General features: G+C 37.8%; 1 protein-coding gene across 1 annotated transcript in view; it reads right to left on the bottom strand.

The window, feature by feature from the left end:
• Positions 1 to 6,520: 6,520 nt before the first annotated feature.
• LOC130010545 (alpha-(1,3)-fucosyltransferase C-like) overlaps positions 6,521 to 23,610 on the bottom strand; it is a 38,968-nt gene continuing 21,878 nt past the window's right edge. The window contains exons 2-3 of the mRNA XM_056102564.1: positions 8,430 to 9,670; positions 6,521 to 6,546 (exon numbers count right to left, since the gene is read on the bottom strand). Of these exons, the coding sequence (XP_055958539.1) occupies positions 6,521 to 6,546; positions 8,430 to 9,651 (1,248 nt within the window). The 5' untranslated portion in view covers positions 9,652 to 9,670. The remainder of the gene's footprint in view (positions 6,547 to 8,429; positions 9,671 to 23,610) is intronic.

Raw genomic sequence — 23,610 nt, 5'->3', positions numbered from 1 at the left:
TAGGGTCGGGTAGTCTTTCTAACTTCCATAATGCGTTCGATAGCCAATAATCGACTTTCTACATTTAAAACGATAACACTGGCGAGTTGGTTATTGATCTATAATGTTGATTTTTGAAGTAGGTTATATTAACAGCTTTAATATAAAAACATAGTTCGTCAGGAAAAGAAGCATACGTCAAACCACAGATAAGCGTACCATCAGTTTCTTGTCAGTAGTGAACGACGGAGGCCTCACATGTAACAGTGTCTAGTCGTTCCGATGAGACGGAAATCCGTGGTCCTGTATACACGTTGCTATGAGCGTTCATTTACGAAAGTTGTAATTCGAAATAAAATGCCGCAGTGCCGCTGCCTGGACAATATTTACTTCATAGCACACTGACGTATGCTGCTCGTCATTTACCCCAGTTGCTGCAGAAGACTAGAGAGTTACGCCCCTTTTCATTTCAGAAAGCTGATTTCCATGCGAGTCATTATATTATGCCATAAATCAGGATTAGTTGGAATCCTCGAACTTTCATCTAATATTACACCCATATTGTATAATCTACATGGGTTATCTATTTCAAAATACTCCTTCTTACTTAGAAATGCTTTAAAAAAAAACCTATCCCTCAAATTAGTCTGGGGTCCTTCTAGTTTTTGTTCCAAAAATAAATCTCTGATCTTCATGCTTATTAGTAGAACCTATGTTATTTTTGTGTTCAAACGGTCTTCTCTCAAACAAACAGCCTTAAAACAGCATTGTCAAAGGGTTTTTAAATACTCAAACTTACTCTACAATGACCATTTCACAGCAAGTGTCAACTATATGGATTCTTATTCTTCTTACTTGGAAATGCTTAAACAACCCCTGTCCCTCAAATTAGTCTGGACTTCTTGTAGTTTTTGTTCCCAAAAGACATCTCAGATCTCCATACGTGTTAGTAGAACCATTTTGATTTGTGAATAGTAATGATGAAATTTATAAGATTTAAAGTTGATTTCAATGTTTACATGTATGTTTTATTTGTATTATAGTTTATTTGTATATTTAATTTCTGCACCATATTTTGTAAAGCGCATGTGAGCAGTTAGTTGTGGAACTTGTGTGCTAATTGTTCAATAATAATAATAATTGTAAACTCATTCCCTTCAATGCTGGGTTCCTTTTGAACAACATCGAATATGTATGAAGATAATACATTCCGTCCTATGAATATAATATTTGTGCACATAACAGCGATTATATTCACGTTTATAGATATTCGATTGATTCCGTACGTCCAATGAAAAATTGTAGTATTATGGTCTTTGCGACCATATTGTATCTTAAACTAATCATTGGGTTTACATACATGTGGTGTAGGGAAGTCATATCTCACGTACTTATAAACACGATTGAGTGGTTGACACATAAAAAGATTTATAAACCAAAACAGAGGTGATTCTAGGTGAACCCAGAATATCATATTTTATCACTTGTGTTGGAAAATTCCTATTGCATTATTTCGCTTAGTAACCAATCATTATATTAATTACGTAATATTTGTCCAATTAAATAATTGACAGTGCTGTCTCAAGGACACTGTCAATGTTATAAGACTGATTTAGGTCCTATAGCTTTTAGACAGTCGCCCAATTCGGGAGAGACCGCTCAATCTGATTAAAATACAGATCTATATTTCGTTTCGTTTTTTTATACTTTCGATGGCCTACACTACATGAAGCACTCGGCAAATCTCGACAGATTCCGTTACCCTACATCTAATCTCGGCTGTATGACAGTCAGTGATATGTACCTACGCCCATACATTTGCGATGCGGCTGCCGGTTTACTTTAAACAGGAAAACGTGTCGCTTTTACAAAAAAGTCCAAAATTGCGTCTTTTGTAGAGTGTATATACCTAAATGAGCAGAGATATTGTCTCAAGGCTGCTGGTTTAATAAAATTCCCTGGTAATTCCCCAAACCCAATGCCAAACGTGACGTTTGTTGATATAATACACTCTCCACAGAAATCTCCATGGGGGCAGCCATTTTTCTTTCGGAACCTTTAAAATAGTTCAAATATGGCGGAAATGGTGATACAGCCGAGATTAGATGCGTAGAATCTGTCGAGGTTTGCCGAATGCTACATGAAGATCTGGCCGGTTGTTGCGATAGGTCATGTCAGAGGTCATACGAGCGGCAAGTTAGCCTATGACATCAGATATTTGATTACATTTGATTAACCAATCAGCATTAGTGTTACTAGTGGATTACCCACAGTTCCGTGCAAAACACGCCTAAAGCTCGCCGTAACTGACCGTTTCATTGGCTAATACCTCACACTATTCAGTACACGTCAAAAATAACAACTCTTCCAGATCCTAGAGTAGTAAAGACAAGTAAAACGAAAATTTAAACTATAAAAAACGAAACATATAGCAACTGTGTTTTAATCAGCTTGTAGACCGCCTAGGTTCAAGAGACACCAGCTAGATGGAGTAGACCCCATTGATTTGTAGGAGAACCATATGATGGTGATATTTGTCAGTAAACTCGATCTGAAAATAAGCGGGTGGAGAGAAAGACAAGTATTGTAATCTATGTTTGTAACTTATGTATTCAGAGCTTAATATAAATCTGTAGTCAAGAGAGAGAGAGAGAGAGAGAGAGAAATGGGGTTTAACGTCCACTCGACACAAACTAGGTCATTTCGGGACTAACACATGGTTATTTCAATAATTCGCTTGCGCGTAGGGGTCTTTAGCAGTGGGAGGAAACCGGAGGACCCGGAGAAAACCCACAAGGTTGGACAGGCGACCCTACTCCTTGTCACGTACAACCAGGGATTCGAAACCACGCCAGTTGACTCAATAACAGGCCTTATGATACAGCACGCACGTGCTAACCATTCGGCCATCCAACCCCCGCTGTAGTCAAGAGACTCTTGTATTTGTTGTTTCGGTCAATCATACCATTTAAGATGCAATATATTCAACCACAACGTGAAACTGTGATTGACGTGGAACGTTAGAATAGGAAGTAAAGAAACATACTAGACGACCAAGGGCTGTTCCAAGATATGTTGTTGGGATCACGTGGCTAAGTGGGTAAGACGCTGGCTCGCTAGCCTGGAGTTCGGGTGTTCGATCCCTGCATTGGCAGAGAAAGTTCATCCCGATTTTCCGGCGTGGTTTCCCCTTGTCAGTGATGCAGGACGGAGGGCCTGACAAGGACAGCTGTCTAGTCGTTCGGATGGGACGAAAAACCGAGGTCCCGTGTACAAATTGGCGCGCACGTAAAAGATCCCTTGGCAGTTGGAATTCGATATAAGAGTAGGCCGTAGCGCCGCTGCCCGGGCAAAATTTCCCTCATAGCACACTGTATGGCGTATGCCCGTCTTCATTAGCCCAGTTTGGAGTAGAACAGTAGGACGTTAAACCCCATTTCATTTCAAGATATGTTGTACTTAAAAGATCCCTTGGCAGTTGGAATTCGATATAAGAGTAGGCCGTAGCGCCGCTGCCCGGGCAAAATTTCCCTCATAGCACACTGTCTGGCGTATGCCCGTCTTCATTAGCCCAGTTCGGAGCAGAACAGTAGGACGTTAAACCCCATTTCATTTCACGATATGTTGTACTTAGGATGTGGCTACCGGTTTGTCGGAGGCCGGCTTTCCACGTCTGACAGACGACCCATGGTACTACAAAATGGAAAACCATTGAAATGGCGGCGTTCCGAGACATACAATGTAGATAAAAACATGTATAATTTGTCAGAAGTTAATAAATACTCTAAATGCATTAATAAAAGATGATGGAAAGAATATTTAGACGCATCTACAAATATAATATTTGTGGACATAAAAATGCTTATATACATGTATTCACTTTTGTAGATATTAAATATTGCATTTGACTGATTCCAATGATATACGGTAAGCAATTGAAATGGCGGCGTTCCGAGACATACAGTGTAGATAAAAGCATGTGTATAATTTGTGAGAAAGGTAATAAAGATTCTACATGCAACACCAAAGATGATCGAAAGAATATTTTAGACGCATCTCTCATTTAGAATGATGAGGTCAATCACAAAGTTCTAAAGATCATTCACTTTATTACAATAAAAATATAAAATATAAAATACACAAATAATACAACATAGCAAAATGAGCACGCGATGATCTACACTTATTATCCTTTTAAGTCAACTGGCGTGGTTTCGAATCCCCGGTTGTACGTGACAAGGAGTAGGATCGCCTGTCCAACCTCGTGGGTTTTCTCCGGGTCCTCTGGTTTCCTCTCACTGCTAAAGACCCCTACGCGCCGGTAATATAACAACTCACTCGGCAAACCTCAGCAGATTCTAGTACCCTACATTTAGCCTCGGCTGTATGACGAAATCCGACATTGGAACTACTTTCAAGTTCTCGGATTTAACGGTGTTGCCCATGACGACGCATGTGAAGAATGTTTTATCATACAAATATTTCAAAGTCTGAAGCTGTTTTTCTTTCAAGTTTATCCGATTTTCTGCAAACAAGGACAACTTTGCACTGAAAATTCTAAACACGCTTCGAATGACGCAATTTTGATAACTTCTTTTCAAAAGCGGCAAGTTTTCCCAATAAGTAAATCAATGCCGCATCGCAATTGTATAGGCGTAGGTACATATCACTTACCGTCATACAGCCGAGGCTAGATATAGAGTAACGGAATCTGCCGAGGTTTGCCGAGTGATAACAACTCTTCCAGATCCTAGCGTAGTTTTTTTAAAAAAAAAAACAATATTTTTATTTAGGTTGTCTGAATGCGATTGGGGAACAGGCTTAGCCTATGTAAAACCCCTCTCCCTAAATAATTTATATATATATATATCATTAATGCAAAATGTGTGTATATACATAGTTATAATGGCAAACACATACATATTATATAAGTACAGTGTAAAATAAAATATAATGGGTGAAAATGTACAGTAAAGACAAGTTAAAAATTAAACGTAATTTTGAACTATAAAAAACGAAACGAAATAGGATCTGTGTTTTAATCAGATTGCTGTATCCCAGTGGTATTATTCCGTTCTACTCCACTATAAACTGAGTTCATTCACGGGGGAGACACGTGGTCAAATTATCCACCCCCAATTCTTGTGCTATTTTTATCGATCAATCGAGTGTTTGAAGGGAAGTAACTACTGTATATCATTGGGGATACCGAGGATGCTCCAAAGGAGATATATCACAAGGACAAGTAAGCGCAATGGGAACCCAGCTGCGACCGCGAGAAGATCACCGTAATGAAATAGAGTCAATGGCTACAGCTTATCCAATATGTACTAACACAGAGTGATTGAACACAATATGTGAAATTTGATCAGGGTGACACAAAAAAAACGTTCATCAATAAAAATCGAATAACTTCCAAAAATTTATTTAGATTAACACAAAAATTCAGCTACATTAGGTTAAGTCTATGTAGCAGACATCTCCAAAATGTCAAGTCTGTGCCATAAAAACTCTTTGTTTAACTGGCGCTCAAAAAATGTGCTCTAAATGAGCTCCCCGGTGCTGCAAGCACATTTGGATCCGGCGGGCAAAGTTCTCGATGACCCTCCCACATTCTTCCCTTGAGATCGCTTTTATTGCTGCTGTGATTGCTGCCTTCAGATCAGGGATAGTCTGGGGGTTGTTGCCATACACCCTGTCCTTAAGGTATCCCCACAGATAAAAATCTGGGGCGTTCAAGTCCAGTGAATGCGGCGACCACTCCGGGTCACACCTGCGGCTGACCAGTCGGTCAGGGAAACGCTGCTGTAGCCATGCCAATGATTCGTTTGAGGTGTGGGGGGTGGCACCATCCTGCTGGAACCACTGGAGGTCCCTGACGACCCCTCTTCGTTATTCAAGTTTAGGTGATGAACGCTTTTTTGTGTCACCCGGTATTATATGCACATTTCTAAACGCGACCACCGTTTTGTACACTACACGTGACAGGCTCCACTTACCACCCTAAAATGGGCCGCATCACACAGGTACAAGTAAGAATATAAAAAAAAAGAATAAAATGAGAGGAGAGACGATGATTGACGGAAACCGTGAACAATGTGAGACAGCAAGTCAAACATTTTAATTTAGAATAGAAAAATAATCCCAAAGAGGATCGCCCAAATAAAGTAATATATGCTAATGTCCAAAACAAAGTATACACACTAAAAATGGGACTAAGTTTTGTTTAGATTTAAAACATTTGATAAAACATTACCGACTTTGTCTCTTGCGTCCAAACTCAACATTTCTAAGCAAAAAATGTGAAACAAATTGACATTGTACTCAAATACCGGATACAATGAAAAAACGACTATATGCTAATGTCCAAAACAGAGTATACACACTAAAAATGGGACTAAGTTTTGTTTAGATTTAAAACATTTGATAAAACATTACCGACTTTGTCTCTTGCGTCCAAACTCAACATTTCTAAGCAAAAAATGTGAAACAAATTGACATTGTACTCAAATACCGGATACAATGAAAAAACGACTATATGCTAATGTCCAAAACAAAGTATACACACTAAAAATAGGACTAAGTTTTGTTTAGATTTAAAACATTTGATAAAGCATTACCGAGTTTGTCTCTTGCGTCCAAACTCAACATTTCTAAGCAAAAAATGTGAAACAAATTGACATTGTACTCAAATACCGGATACAATGAAAAAACGACTATATGCTAATGTCCAAAACAGAGTATACACACTAAAAATGGGACTAAGTTTTGTTTAGATTTAAAACATTTGATAAAACATTACCGACTTTGTCTCTTGCGTCCAAACTTAACATTTCTAAGCAAAAAATGTGAAACAAATTGACATTGTACTCAAATACCGGATACAATGAAAAAACCACTTAGGTTGATGCAGCACGAAATGAGTATACTTTCTTCTGGACATTAGTTTACTAATAATAGAACTGTTTGGTTATCGCAGTGGTTCTCAACCTTTTTTGCCAATGGCACACCTTGGAACACATGACAAAATAGTGGCACACCTGGCTAAATATATATGAAAAATATTTCAATTTTGCAAAATAAAAATATACAACCGTAGACACAGAGTAGTCATAGATACATAGAATGACACAAATTGAATAAAGAACAACACAGCCATTAACTTACTTTATTGCAGTGTTTCGAATTTCATCAGTTAAATATCTGGCTTCTTTAGTGAGAAATTTTCTTTGTGTGCCGTTCAAAATTTAGCGGCACATTTAGGAAAATCTCGCGGCACACCGGTTGAGAATTACTGGACATTCGGAAACGGCTAGAAATGACAACAGCATCCTGTTGCCGTTGCGCGGACAGGGTGTTAAATATATTGGATATTAGAAGGCCCTGGAACCACGGTTGTGAATCACGACGACTGAAATGAAATAAAATGAAATGGGGTTTAACGTCCAACTGTTTTGCTCCTACTGGACCAATGAAGACGGGCATACGCCATACCGTTTGCGATGAGGCAGTATGGCCTAATCTTATATCGAATTCCAACTGCCAAGGGATCTTTTACGTGCAACGCCAGTGTATACACGGGTCTTCGGTTTTTCGTCCCATCCGAACGACCTGACAGCTGTCCTTGTTAGATCTTGCGCAGGACGACTGTAAATGTGAAATAAGTATTGCACCTTTTCTCAAACAATAACACATATTATTTCTTCTATATAAAATTTCCTAAATGCTAAAACCTAATTTGTAGGCCTACATCAAATATGTTTAATACTCACATCATAGGAGCTGGGTTTCATGGCGGTCCATGATCCGAAAAATCTCTTTTTGGCTTAGCGAATGGTTATAATTATACTATACATTTCATTTTCAAAATAGGGGGGGGGGGGGTGGATGGCTGAATGGTTAGCGTGCGCGCGCTGTATCATAAAGTCTGTCATGGAGTCGACTGGCGTGGTTTCGAATCCCCAGTTGTACGTGACAAGGAGTAGGGTCGCCTGTCCAACCTCGTGGGTTTTCTCCGGGTTCTCCGGTTTCCTCCCACTGCTAAAGACCCCTATGCGCAAGAAAATTATTGAAATAAAATTAAAAACCATATGTTAGTCCCGAAATGACATAGTTTGTGTCGAGTGGACGTTAAACCCCATCTCTCTCTCTCTCATTTTCAAAATGAATGAGGGTAGGGTATGAAATAGGGTTTAACGTCCACTCGACATCACTTGAATGAGAAAGACACAAGTTTATAATGTTAAATGAATAGCCTCTCATTGTATCTAAAAACAAACGTTTCGTATTTTAATGAATATCTGCAGGCTTATGACATATTTCTTTCTCGTACCAATCACCAATATTATCGTACACTTTTTTTTCATTAAGCCACAATCTGGCCTTGTAACATAAACCACAATGACTTAGTTTGTGCATAAACATGGAATTGTCTCCAGTTCCGAACCAACTATATATAGATTCATAGCTCTGTTTATTTTCAAGGTATTGTCTATAGGCTGTATCATTTCTATCCAAGTATAGAAGAAAATTAGCCAAGTCTTTTACTGATTTAAAATCGCTTGTATCAATGTAAGTTTTTGCTGGGGCTATTTTTGAATAATTTGCCCCACCCCGCGTTACGGCGACAATGTCTAGTGATTCAGGGCGAAAGAACTTTTCAGATACATAATCTCTACACAGACTGTTCTCAAAGGACAGATAGAATTTGTAAGTTTTCGCATTTGATATAAAACAGTCGTGGGATTTAGGACACGTTAGATTGCCACATCTTCCATAGAAGTCAACGGGTATGTACTTTCGTAACAAGTTGATATATTTTTCACGTTGACTCGGTACACCACAATTACTGGAAAATATAGATACCAGTTTGAACTTCTGTTTCATGATGGCCGTGATATTTTTCTTTAGGGGCTCTTTTCTTTTTCTATAAAAACCATATGGAGTAAATTGATCCGAATCTACGCGATACGTAAACGTTCTGTTAAATTTATTCCGCCATGACGGCTTGAGCCATTGGTGAGAAGAAGTAATAACCGGTGATTCCATCTCGCGAAAGACCCAAACTTGATTTGGATTTCTCCTGACTGGTGGGTTTCCAGCTAATGAGTCGCCATCGAAAATTAGAATATCACTGTTGATATCCTCAGTGTATATACAAGAATCGTTACATTGGGAAAACCAATTTCTTAGTGTCTGTGAAGATAGCCCAGATGGTCTATTATACCAATGTATTGTAATACGTCTCTTTTTATTAGACCTAGATTTATTAGAACTTCTAGTGTTGAGATGCGATGATACATTTGTTAAAATATACGGGTTGCTGGGATGTTCTGGCTGTAAGTGTTCTGTCTTCAGATTGCTGGGATATTCTGATTTCGGGTTTCTGTAGTGTTCTGACTTGGGATTGTTGGAATGTTTTGATTTCACATTGTTGGCGTGTATTGAGTGCGTATCGTCCTTAGATGAATTAAGAGGCATCGCTTCTTTCAAAAAATTTACGAACACCTCATTGGTGGGCTTCGTATCGTCCTTAGATGAATTAAGAGGCGTCTCTCCTTTCAGAAATTTTACGAATTCGTCATTGGTGGCTTTCAGATTTGTCAGGTAAAGTATCACCGTTAAAACCATGATCAGGATGATGACTAGTTTACGTTTTCGATTTTCCGTCATAGTGCCTTTTTCGTAAAATCTGAATTTAAAAATTAAAACAAGATTACAAAGAAGTAGAAACTAATTAATTATATTGGTTAAAGATGCATTATATAAAGCTATATCTGATTATTGTGGGCCCTTTTTTCTCGCTTCAAATGGTATATAAATTATTATTTAGAAATTTATTCACATAAAAATCAACAGACCGAACAAAGAATGGCTTAGATATTGAATGGTTTGGGCCATTGGTTGATGTTATTTCAATTATTAATAAAATGCGAGTTACTCCCCTTCAACCACTCGATTGGTCGATAAAAATAGCACAAGTATTGAGGGCATTCGGCAAACCTCGACAGATTCTACGCATCTAATCTCGGCTGTGTGACCATTTCCGCCATATTTGAACTATTTTAAAGGTTCCGAATGAAAAATGGCTGCCCCCCATGGAGATTTCTGTGGAGAGTGTATTATATCAACAAACGTCACGTTTGGCATTGGGTTTGGGGAATTACCAGGGAATTTTATCAAACCAGCAGCCTTGAGACAATACCTCTGCTCATTTAGGTATATACACTCTACAAAAGACGCAATTTGAGACTTTTTTGTAAAAGCGACACGTTTTCCTGTTTAAAGTAAACCGGCAGCCGCATCGCAAATGTATGGGCGTAGGTACATATCACTTACTGTCATACAGCCGAGATTAGATGTAGGGTAACGGAATCGGTCGAGATTTGCCGAGTGGTATTGAGGGTGGATAATTTGACCACGTGTCTCCCCCGTGAATGAACTCAGTTTATAGTGGAGTAGAACGGAATAATACCACTGGGATACAGCAATCTGATTAAAACACAGATCCTATTTCGTTTCGTTTTTTAACTTGTCTTTACTGTACATTTTCACCCATTATATTTTATTATACTTATATAATATGTATGTGTTTGCCATTTGCATATGAAAGTTGATACTGTGCGAAAGTTGCTATGTAGAAAGCGTGAATGACAAATGGGATGTGGCAGAGCGCAAATGTAAAATGTAATGAGAGAAATGTAAAATGTTGACACGTCAAAAATAGCATTTTCCCACAAAACATTTGTCATTTAACACTTAACATTTGACGTTTTACATTTAACTCCTACCTTAGAGGTATTAGGACTTTGTACATTGTACTTTTTACATATAATCAGTGGAAAAGACATTGTAGCAGAGCATTTAATATTGGCAGCGATACCCTTCCATATGTTTCGGGCATATATTTCATCAGTCATATGTGATACGAGATATCGCTCTCTGAAACTTTCTGGTTTCTTTTGCAATTTGTTTGGGGTAAGACGTTATCACTCCCCACCCGCGTGTAAATAATAATATTAATTAAATATATAAACCGCACAAATTTAACAGATTCAAATAATGTACATGTTATTCCACAGGTAGACATACATTGAAGGGGCCCAGTGAAGGAGACGCAGTTGGCTTAGTATTTGCGCCCCATTTCCATAAAATAATCGTGTTGTTCTGATGCTCAACTAGTATCAAACATATATCGTGTCTGAGATTTGTTCGAGCATGTTCCACACATCTCAACATTTATAAGCTTTTTGTTCAATCTATAAATGCCTACATTCTTAGAAAACGTTTTGTTTAGTCAAGTGAAACAAGTAAAGGCTAAATGGAACAATAGAACAAGTACACCTTAATGTCGACAAATACGTAAAACTATGAAATAAGATACGTGTAATTTTATGACATGATTCAACCAAAAGGTTCTATATATTCAACATAGATATATAATATCTACATTCAAGTTAAACGAACTGCATCTATTCATTTTAAGTATTGCGTCGAGCTGAATAAAGTATATGATTTATTGTCATTAAAGGATCTATGGGTGGTTGGTTAGCAATGTGTAACTAAAAACTATGAAATTATCTTTACTGCCAACATTTCAATACACCTAGATTTTTCTACACTAAGTCTATTCCATCTAGATGTTTAAAGCGCCTTAACAATATATTCATTTAAGAGCAACTATGCCATTTCGGGATTAATATACCACATATTACAAGTTATACCAAACGGAAAGAAATGTCGATTAATTAATATTCCACCAATATGGATTTTATTTTGCGGGCCATTTTGAATTTCTACCATTCAGAATCCTCGAAATTCATTTTTTGAGATTATCGCTGCCCTTTTATTACCAAATTAATGTTGTTTTGTTTTGGACCATTTTGTAGAAAAAGGTAAAAGATAGTCAATTTTTGAAAAATATTTCAATAATTTGAATATTTTTGATTTGACTTGTTTGAAATTCTTTAAATCTTTTCGCAGAACTCACATTTTGACACAATTAAGAAAGAATCATCAATTCTAGAACAAAAGGCACATGGACCTGAGCTTCAAACCGGTATGCAAAACAGTGCATAACTTTAAAGGGTCACCATTTCTGCAGTTATTATTTTTTGTGATTCTGTATTATAATAATGTTGCAAAAATAAACGTGAAGCTATAAAGAAAAGAATTTTGATGATATATGAACTTATAAAACCATATAGGAGGCAGACCACCATTAAGTTTCACCATCTCGGTACCCACAAATTGTATTTCGTCTATTTATAGCAATTCTCTCTCTGTCTCTTTTCTCCCCTTTTGCATGCCCATTTTTGTTGATTTTTTGGTCTAGAATGGATGATGAGGGTTTGAATTAACGTTTTCTGTCAGGTTTTGGTAAATATTCATGATTTTGAGGCGGAAGGATAATGGGTTTATCAGGTTGGCTACGGTGACATGTACGGCAACTAGTTACATGTTTTTAGTATGCTTCTTCAAGTTTGTGTATCTCAAAATTTTTGTGGTCAACCTCATACAAATTTTAGTGCAAAGACATGACCATTTCTTCCTCTCTGTCCGTAGTGAAAAGAATTCAGCCCAATGAAAATTTGGGGAAAAGTTGGAGGTGGGCAAAGAGGCCAGAATTAACAATGAAGTCAATGGGGAAATTAATGGTGGCCTTCCTCCATTTGTTTAGGATAAATTGTAGCCGTAAAACGTTATACCAAGAAAAAAAAATAAAACATTTTGTTAAGTAAAGCTATATAACGCCATGACGTCATAGTTTTTTTATGGCGTCATAGTTGGGACCCAAAATGGCGCCTGTAAATAAGTTGTCGTAACTTTCCCTATACAGGGCTTTGCCCAGGGGCAGAGCCACGCCCATTTTCTTATTGTGCGTCTGTGTGTCGCCTACATGCCACAATTCTTAACTCCTTATACCCTAAGGATGATCCCTATTGTTTTTGGTGCATGCCCGACCCCCAGTGGCCCCTTACTTACTCCTTCTATCCTAAGGAACATCTCTAACATTGTTTGTGGTGAATGCCCAGCCCCCAGGGACAGAGCCACGCCCATTTTCTTTTTGTGTGTCTGTATGTCCCTTACAGCCTGCAATGCTTAATCGATCACCTTGAAAACTTTTTTATACTTATTCCTTATACCCTAAGGCTGGCCTCTATTATTTTTGGTGCATGCCCGACCCCCTGGGACAGAGCCACGCCCAATGTTTGTGTGTGTGTTTTGTGTCGCCTACAGGCCGCAATTCTTAACAGATCCTTTTGAAATTTTGCATGCCTATTCCTTATACCCTAAGGATGCCCCGTGTTGTTTTTTGGTGATTGCCCAACCCCCAGGGGCAGAGTCACACACATTTTTTCTTTGTGTCTCTGTGGGTTGCCTACAGGTCACGATTCTTAATGGATTGTCTTTGAACTTGGGATATGTATTCCTTATAGCCTAAGGACGACAACTGCATGTCCCGACCCCCAGGGGCAGAGCTACGCCCAATTTTTGTGTTTATCGTTTACAGGCCGTAATTCTGAATGGATCAACTTGGTACTCGGCATATGTCTTCCTTATAGCCTAAGGGCATCAACTATTGATTTTGGTAAATGCCCCGACCCCCAGGGGCAGATCCACGTCCAATTTTTGCCTTTAGCGGCCAAAGGCCACAATTCTGAATGGATTATCTTGGAACTTGGTATACTTATTCCTTATACCCAAAGGACGGCAACTATTGATGTTGTCATTTCAATAACAGGGTGGTACCTATTTATATTGTTTCTATATCCAACCCCTACGGACAGAGCCACGCCTATTTTTTGTATTTATCGTCTACAGACTGTAATTCTGAATGGGTCATCTTGGAACTTTGCATATTTATTCCTTATACCGTAAAGACAGCAACTATTTATTTTGATGCTTGCCCCGACCTCCTGGGGCAGTGTCATACCCATTTTTTTGTTAGTATTTTGTCTGTAAATTTGGCAAAACAAACCCAACGCCGAGCCTTCTTTGCCTCTGATCATATTACAGCCATTTCATATTTCATTCTCTTCATTTTAAAAAGTACCATATCAATCAAAGCCGGAATGTGGACGTATATTGCAGCGTTAGCGATGCTCTTGTTAGTGAAGCCTGTACCATAACAGGCCCGGAATTGTACAGTGCAGTGGACGCTTACGGCTGGCCCCCGGATCCATTCACTTGATTTGATATTTGTTTCTTTTTGCAATGTCTATTTTCTGTCTTGTCCGCAGGTTTATCTTGTAGATTTTTGTTTTGCGTGTAGTGCGATCTGTTTCAGAGAAGACCGTTTGAATACAAAAATAACATAGGTTCTACTAACAAGCATGAAGATCAGAGATTTATTTTTGGAACAAAAACTACAAGGACCTCCGACTAATTTGAGGAATAGGAGTTATTGAAGCATTTCTAAGTAAGAAGGGGTATTTTGAAATAGATAACCGATGTGAGTAATATGAGATGAAAGTTTGAGGTTTCCAACTAATCCTGATTTATGGCATAATATAATAACTCGTATGGAAATCAACGGGTGCTAATCTCAACACTAACCCTGGACCTAGCCCGAATGCTTACTCCAACCCTAACCTACAAACTCGTCAACAATCACCTGTCCTAATTTATACATCTCAGCGACCTTGACAAAAATTGAGCTGGCCTTAACAAATAGATTTAGCCATGGAAATCAGCTTTCTGAAATGAAATGGGGCGTAACTTTCTATTTGTCTGCACCAACTGGGGTAAATGACGAGTAGCAAAGGCCAGTGTGCAATGAAGTAAATATTGCCGGGGCAGCGGCACTTCGGCATTTTATTTCGAATTCTATCTTTAAATAGGTCTTTCTGAGTAATACACAAATTCCCTTTACATTATCTAGTTTATACAAACTACCAGCTCTTTATCTAATCTCCCATAATATATCTTTAAATAGGTATTTCTGAGTAATACACAAATTATTCATACATAAATAAAGTTAACTTTAACACAAGTTTCTCCATGACTGTTACCAAGATACAGAGTTATTGTTTGAACTGTATAAATTTTAAAAGGGATTGATCTTAACTTCATGAATAATTTCAGCATTGATATTGTCATTAAAATTGTGAACTCATATGGGTAACAAGATTTACCCAAATCCATGAATATTATCATTCATAAAATTGATTTTGATTAAATCAGCTGGTTGTCTTTTTGGGGAATCTGAATCCCCTGCTACAAAAATGTGAAAGTCAAATCTCTAATAGAAATATCAGTTCAAAAATGATTCAGTTCGGTTTGGGATTGCCTGTCCACCTCGTGGGTTTTCTCCGGGTCCTCCGGTTTCCTCCCACTGCTTAACACCCCTATGCGCAAGCGAATTATTGAATTATAATTAAACCATATGTTAGTCCCGAAATGACGTAGTTTGTTTCGAGTGGACGTTAAACACCATCTCTCTCTCTCTCTCTCTCTCTCTCTCTCTCTCTTTCTCTATATGGCTCTCTCTCTCTCACACACACATACATGTTTATGGTGTAAACCGAGGACTTTGACTGGATGCTTCTAATCGAGGTCTTGATAAATATTGCATGTAACTAAAAAACACAGTTATGTCTGAACTCTAGTACATCAAACGATTTGAAAAATATATAAATAATACAATCAGGGGCTATAATTTAGGAAGTTATGGCCCGATATGCGCGAATATCGACAGGAACCGAGATTTGGGGGTTATAAACATACATTTCAGGTTTAAACCAAATCGGATACAAATTGTGTCCTCTACAGTGTTCACAAGCTAAAATCGTGACTTTTCCTACATTCAGGGGCCATAGTCTATGAAGTTACGGTCCGATACATGCCAATATCGAAAGGAACCGGGATCTTGGGGTGTTAAACCTATATTTCATTCACAGACAATTGTGGACATGAAAATGTGGGCGTATAAAAATTGATGTATGGTACAATATCGCGATAATGTAATCAGCCGAGGACGCATATTATGTTTCAATACCGACACATGGGGACTTGATGAACGCCAACAACCTAGTACATACACACCTACATCCGAGGACGTTACAAGTGTATATCAATAATATAAATTGAGTGGGATCAACATTATATCCGCGAACAGAACCCCTTTGAGCACATTAGCAGCCCATTGAAAATATAATTTTGTATTGATTCAGCCACTTAAACTTCTAATTTTTAAACCAATTGTGAAAACACTTTATAGGGTATTAAGTAGGCCCTATTTATATTACTTATTAGTTTCTCGTCACAAATCTATATTATGATACTGCTTGTGAACTATACATATATAAGCCTCCGTATTTTCCATAAATTCACTCTCATATGCTAGTCAAAACTCGAAGTCGGAGTTTTATACATTTTATTATAAAATTGTAATAAATTGGTTTTATATGAATGAATAGAATAAAAAATAAAGTCTACAATTTAAAACAGTATTTTAATGAGATTGGGTCAATAACTACGCATGACCGCCTCTGATTACTAGCAGAACCTTGTAACCCAATTTCAAGTTTTTCATTGACAAAGAAAATAACTCAGTATAATACAGCTCTGAAATTAATTTCAGAAAGTTTAAAAAGAAAAACTTTACCTTTAGAATGTTTACAATGTTCATGTGAGATGGGCACTGTGGTATGTTGTAGCTGTAAAGGTCTGTCACAGAGTTAATTGTCGTCAATTTGATCCCAGACCTAGTGATAACAATGAGTAGGGTCGGGTAGTCTTTCTAACTTCCATAATGCGTTCGATAGCCAATAATCGACTTTCTACATTTAAAACGATAACACTGGCGAGTTGGTTATTGATCTATAATGTTGATTTTTGAAGTAGGTTATATTAACAGCTTTAATATAAAAACATAGTTCGTCAGGAAAAGAAGCATACGTCAAACCACAGATAAGCGTACCATCAGTTTCTTGTCAGTAGTGAACGACGGAGGCCTCACATGTAACAGTGTCTAGTCGTTCCGATGAGACGGAAATCCGTGGTCCTGTATACACGTTGCTATGCGCGTTCATTTACGAAAGTTGTAATTCGAAATAAAATGCCGTAGTGTCGCTGCCTGGACAATATTTACTTCATAGCACACTGACGTATGCTGCTCGTCATTTACCCCAGTTGCTGCAGAAGACTAGAGAGTTACGCCCCTTTTCATTTCAGAAAGCTGATTTCCATGCGAGTCATTATATTATGCCATAAATCAGGATTAGTTGGAATCCTCGAACTTTCATCTCATATTACACCCATATTGTATAATCTACATGGGTTATCTATTTCAAAATACTCCTTCTTACTTAGAAATGCTTTAAAAAAAAAACTATCCCTCAAATTAGTCTGGGGTCCTTCTAGTTTTTGTTCCAAAAATAAATCTCTGATCTTCATGCTTATTAGTAGAACCTATGTTATTTTTGTGTTCAAACGGTCTTCTCTCAAACAAACAGCCTTAAAACAGCATTGTCAAAAGGGTTTTTTAAATACTCAAACTGACTCTACAATGACCATCTACAATATATCCACGTAGATAACAAGTATGATACAAAGTACCAGTTTATTCAATTAATGTCAAATAATGAACAAACTGTCGTTATAAATATCTCAAAATTTATATATTTTGCAATTGAAATACGTAAAACATTATCAACTTCTGCATAAATTTTGTATACAGTTTGTCAATTATCACAAGAAAGTATTCATATTCAAAATTGTAGATATTATTCCTTACTTTACTAATCACATTGTCATAGGTATAGTTACTTATACACTATTATAACATTGTAAATATTAGTCATTTTCTCACTAAACTGTTCCTTTCTTTTTCTACTTTGTGCACCACTCTATTATTGTATCTATATGATTTGCATAAATCTATAAAGTATTATTTAATGGTTAAAATTGAAATAAGTGTACATAATTTTCACTTCAATATGCTAAATTTGTACTATGGCCGTAAGGCTTCAATACATGAATAAAGATTATTATTATTATTATAATTATTATTTCACAGCAAGTGTTAACTATATGGATTATTTTTCTTACTTAGAAATGCTTTAACAACCCCTGTCCCTCAAATTAATCTGAACTTCTTGTAGTTTTTGTTCCCAAAAAACATCTCAGATCTCCATACGTGTTAGTAGAACGTTTTGAAAACTTACATTATTTCTTTGTTCTAGCCCGTTCTTCTCTGGAACAAACTGCTTTACATTAGAACCTGTTCCTCGTTGACACTAAAAAAGATTTAAAAACGTAGTTATTCTCAGGGACCTTTCTTCGGTAAGACACCATTTTGATTTGTGAATAGTAATGATGAAATTTATAAGATTTAAAGTTGATTTCAATGTTTACATGTATGTTTTATTTGTATTATAGTTTATTTGTATATTTAATTTCTGTACCTTATTTTGTAAAGCGCATGTGAGCAGTTAGTTGTGGAACTTGTGTGCTATAAAATTGTTCAATAATAATAATAATTGTAAACTCATTTCCTTCAATGCTGGGTTCCTTTTGAACAACATCGAATATGTATGAAGATAATACATTCCGTCCTATGAATATAATATTTGTGCACATAACAGCGATTATATTCACGTTTATAGATATTCGATTGATTCCGTACGTCCAATGAAAAATTGTAGTATTATGGTCTTTGCGACCATATTGTATCTTAAACTAATCATTGGGTTTACATACATGTGGTGTAGGGAAGTCATATCTCACGTACTTATAAACACGATTGAGTGGTTGACACATAAAAAGATTTATCAACCAAAACAGAGATGATTCTAGGTGAACCCAGAATATCATCTTTTATCACTTGTGTTGGAAAATTCCTAATGCATTATTTCGCTTAGTAACCAATCATTATATTAATTACGTAATATTTGTCCAATTAAATAATTGACAGAGCTGTCTCAAGGACACTGTCAATGTTATAAGACTGATTTAGGTCCTATAGCTTCTAGACAGTCGCCCAATTCGGGAGAGACCGCTCAATCTGATTAAAATACAGATCTATATTTCGTTTCGTTTTTTTATACTTTCGATGGCCTACACTACTTTAAACAGGAAAACGTGTCGCTTTTACAAAAAAGTCCAAAATTGCGTCTTTTGTAGAGTGTATATACCTAAATGAGCAGAGATATTGTCTCAAGGCTGCTGGTTTAATAAAATTCCCTGGTAATTCACCAAACCCAATGCCAAACGTGACGTTTGTGGATATAATACACTCTCCACAGAAATCTCCATGGGGGCAGCCATTTTTCATTCGGAACCTTTAAAATAGTTTAAATATGGCGGAAATGGTGATACAGCCGAGATTAGATGCCTAGAATCTGTCGAGGTTTGCCGAATGCTACATGAAGATCTGGCCGGTTGTTGCGATAGGTCATGTCAGAGGTCATACGAGCGGCAAATTAGCCTGTGACATCAGATATTTGATTACATTTGATTAACCAATCAGCATTAGTGTTACTAGTGGATTACCCACAGTTCCGTGCAAAACACGCCTAAAGCTCGCCGTAACTGACCGTTTCATTGGCTATTACCTCACACTATTCAGTACACGTCAAAAATAACAACTCTTCCAGATCCTAGAGTAGTAAAGACAAGTAAAACGAAATTTTAAACTATAAAAAACGAAACATATAGCAACTGTGTTTTAATCAGCTTGGAGACCGCCTAGGTTCAAGAGACACCAGCTAGATGGAGTAGACCCCATTGATTTGTAGGAGAACCATATGATGGTGGTATTCGTCAGTAAACTCGATCTGAAAATAAGCGGGTGGAGAGAAAGACAAGTATTGTAATCTATGTTTGTAACTTATGTATTCAGAGCTTAATATAAATCTGTAGTCAAGAGAGAGAGAGAGAGAGAGAGAGAGAAATGGGGTTTAACGTCCACTCGACACAAACTAGGTCATTTCGGGACTAACACATGGTTTAGTTTTATTTCAATAATTCGCTTGCGCGTAGGGGTCTTTAGCAGTGGGAGGAAACCGGAGGACCCGGAGAAAACCCACAAGGTTGGACAGGCGACCCTACTCCTTGTCACGTACAACCAGGGATTCGAAACCACGCCAGTTGACTCAATAACAGGCCTTATGATACAGCACGCACGTGCTAACCATTCGGCCATCCAACCCCCGCTGTAGTCAAGAGACTCTTGTATTTGTTGTTTCGGTCAATCATACCATTTAAGATGCAATATATTCAACCACAACGTGAAACTGTGATTGACGTGGAACGTTAGAATAGGAAGTAAAGAAACATACTAGACTACCAAGGGCTGTTCCAAGATATGTTGTTGGGATCACGTGGCTAAGTGGGTAAGACGCTGGCTCGCTAGCCTGGAGTTCGGGTGTTCGATCCCTGCATTGGCAGAGAAAGTTCATCCCGATTTTCCGGCGTGGTTTCCCCTTGTCAGTGATGCAGGACGGAGGGCCTGACAAGGACAGCTGTCTAGTCGTTCGGATGGGACGAAAAACCGAGGTCCCGTGTACAAATTGGCGCGCACGTAAAAGATCCCTTGGCAGTTGGAATTCGATATAAGAGTAGGCCGTAGCGCCGCTGCCCGGGCAAAATTTCCCTCATAGCACACTGTATGGCGTATGCCCGTCTTCATTAGCCCAGTTTGGAGTAGAACAGTAGGACGTTAAACCCCATTTCATTTCAAGATATGTTGTACTTAAAAGATCCCTTGGCAGTTGGAATTCGATATAAGAGTAGGCCGTAGCGCCGCTGCCCGGGCAAAATTTCCCTCATAGCACACTGTCTGGCGTATGCCCGTCTTCATTAGCCCAGTTCGGAGCAGAACAGTAGGACGTTAAACCCCATTTCATTTCACGATATGTTGTACTTAGGATGTGGCTACCGGTTTGTCGGAGGCCGGCTTTCCACGTCTGACAGACGACCCATGGTACTACAAAATGGAAAACCATTGAAATGGCGGCGTTCCGAGACATACAATGTAGATAAAAACATGTATAATTTGTCAGAAGTTAATAAATACTCTAAATGCATTAATAAAAGATGATGGAAAGAATATTTAGACGCATCTACAAATATAATATTTGTGGACATAAAAATGCTTATATACATGTATTCACTTTTGTAGATATTAAATATTGCATTTGACTGATTCCAATGATATACGGTAAGCAATTGAAATGGCGGCGTTCCGAGACATACAGTGTAGATAAAAGCATGTGTATAATTTGTGAGAAAGGTAATAAAGATTCTACATGCAACACCAAAGATGATCGAAAGAATATTTTAGACGCATCTTTCATTTAGAATGATGAGGTCAATCACAAAGTTCTAAAGATCATTCACTTTATTACAATAAAAATATAAAATATAAAATACACAAATAATACAACATAGCAAAATGAGCACGCGATGATCTACACTTATTATCCTTTTAAGTCAACTGGCGTGGTTTCGAATCCCCGGTTGTACGTGACAAGGAGTAGGATCGCCTGTCCAACCTCGTGGGTTTTCTCCGGGTCCTCTGGTTTCCTCTCACTGCTAAAGACCCCTACGCGCCGGTAATATAACAACTCACTCGGCAAACCTCAGCAGATTCTAGTACCCTACATTTAGCCTCGGCTGTATGACGAAATCCGACATTGGAACTACTTTCAAGTTCTCGGATTTAACGGTGTTGCCCATGACGACGCATGTGAAGAATGTTTTATCATACAAATATTTCAAAGTCTGAAGCTGTTTTTCTTTCAAGTTTATCCGATTTTCTGCAAACAAGGACAACTTTGCACTGAAAATTCTAAACACGCTTCGAATGACGCAATTTTGATAACTTCTTTTCAAAAGCGGCAAGTTTTCCCAATAAGTAAATCAATGCCGCATCGCAATTGTATAGGCGTAGGTACATATCACTTACCGTCATACAGCCGAGGCTAGATATAGAGTAACGGAATCTGCCGAGGTTTGCCGAGTGATAACAACTCTTCCAGATCCTAGCGTAGTTTTTTTTTAAAAAAAACCAATATTTTTATTTAGGTTGTCTGAATGCGATTGGGGAACAGGCTTAGCCTATGTAAAACCCCTCTCCCTAAATAATTTATATATATATATATATCATTAATGCAAAATGTGTGTATATACATAGTTATAATGGCAAACACATACATATTATATAAGTACAGTGTAAAATAAAATATAATGGGTGAAAATGTACAGTAAAGACAAGTTAAAAATTAAACGTAATTTTGAACTATAAAAAACGAAACGAAATAGGATCTGTGTTTTAATCAGATTGCTGTATCCCAGTGGTATTATTCCGTTCTACTCCACTATAAACTGAGTTCATTCACGGGGGAGACACGTGGTCAAATTATCCACCCCCAATTCTTGTGCTATTTTTATCGATCAATCGAGTGTTTGAAGGGAAGTAACTACTGTATATCATTGGGGATACCGAGGATGCTCCAAAGGAGATATATCACAAGGACAAGTAAGCGCAATGGGAACCCAGCTGCGACCGCGAGAAGATCACCGTAATGAAATAAAGAGTCAATGGCTACAGCTTATCCAATATGTACTAACACAGAGTGATTGAACACAATATGTGAAATTTGATCAGGGTGACACAAAAAAAACGTTCATCAATAAAAATCGAATAACTTCCAAAAATTTATTTAGATTAACACAAAAATTCAGCTACATTAGGTTAAGTCTATGTAGCAGACATCTCCAAAATGTCAAGTCTGTGCCATAAAAACTCTTTGTTTAACTGGCGCTCAAAAAATGTGCTCTAAATGAGCTCCCCGGTGCTGCCAGCACATTTGGATCCGGCGGGCAAAGTTCTCGATGACCCTCCCACATTCTTCCCTTGAGATCGCTTTTATTGCTGCTATGATTGCTGCCTTCAGATCAGGGATAGTCTGGGGGTTGTTGCCATACACCCTGTCCTTAAGGTATCCCCACAGATAAAAATCTGGGGCGTTCAAGTCCAGTGAATGCGGCGACCACTCCGGGTCACACCTGCGGCTGACCAGTCGGTCAGGGATACGCTGCTGTAGCCATGCCAATGATTCGTTTGAGGTGTGGGGGTGGCACCATCCTGCTGGAACCACTGGAGGTCCCTGACGACCCCTCTTCGTTATTCAAGTTTAGGTGATGAACGCTTTTTTGTGTCACCCGGTATTATATGCACATTTCTAAACGCGACCACCGTTTTGTACACTACACGTTACTGGCTCCACTTACCACCCTAAAATGGGCCGCATCACACAGGTACAAGTAAGAATATATAAAAAAGAATAAAATGAGAGGAGAGACGATGATTGACGGAAACCGTGAACAATGTGAGACAGCAAGTCAAACATTTTAATTTAGAATAGAAAAATAATCCCAAAGAGGATCGCCCAAATAAAGTAATATATGCTAATGTCCAAAACAAAGTATACACACTAAAAATGGGACTAAGTTTTGTTTAGATTTAAAACATTTGATAAAACATTACCGACTTTGTCTCTTGCGTCCAAACTCAACATTTCTAAGCAAAAAATGTGAAACAAATTGACATTGTACTCAAATACCGGAAACAATGAAAAAACGACTATATGCTAATGTCCAAAACAAAGTATACACACTAAA

The sequence above is a fragment of the Patella vulgata genome, chromosome 1 (genome assembly GCF_932274485.2).
Source record: "Patella vulgata chromosome 1, xgPatVulg1.2, whole genome shotgun sequence".
Taxonomy (NCBI): domain Eukaryota; kingdom Metazoa; phylum Mollusca; class Gastropoda; family Patellidae; genus Patella; species Patella vulgata.
This window is presented reverse-complemented; position numbering and strand designations above follow the sequence as displayed.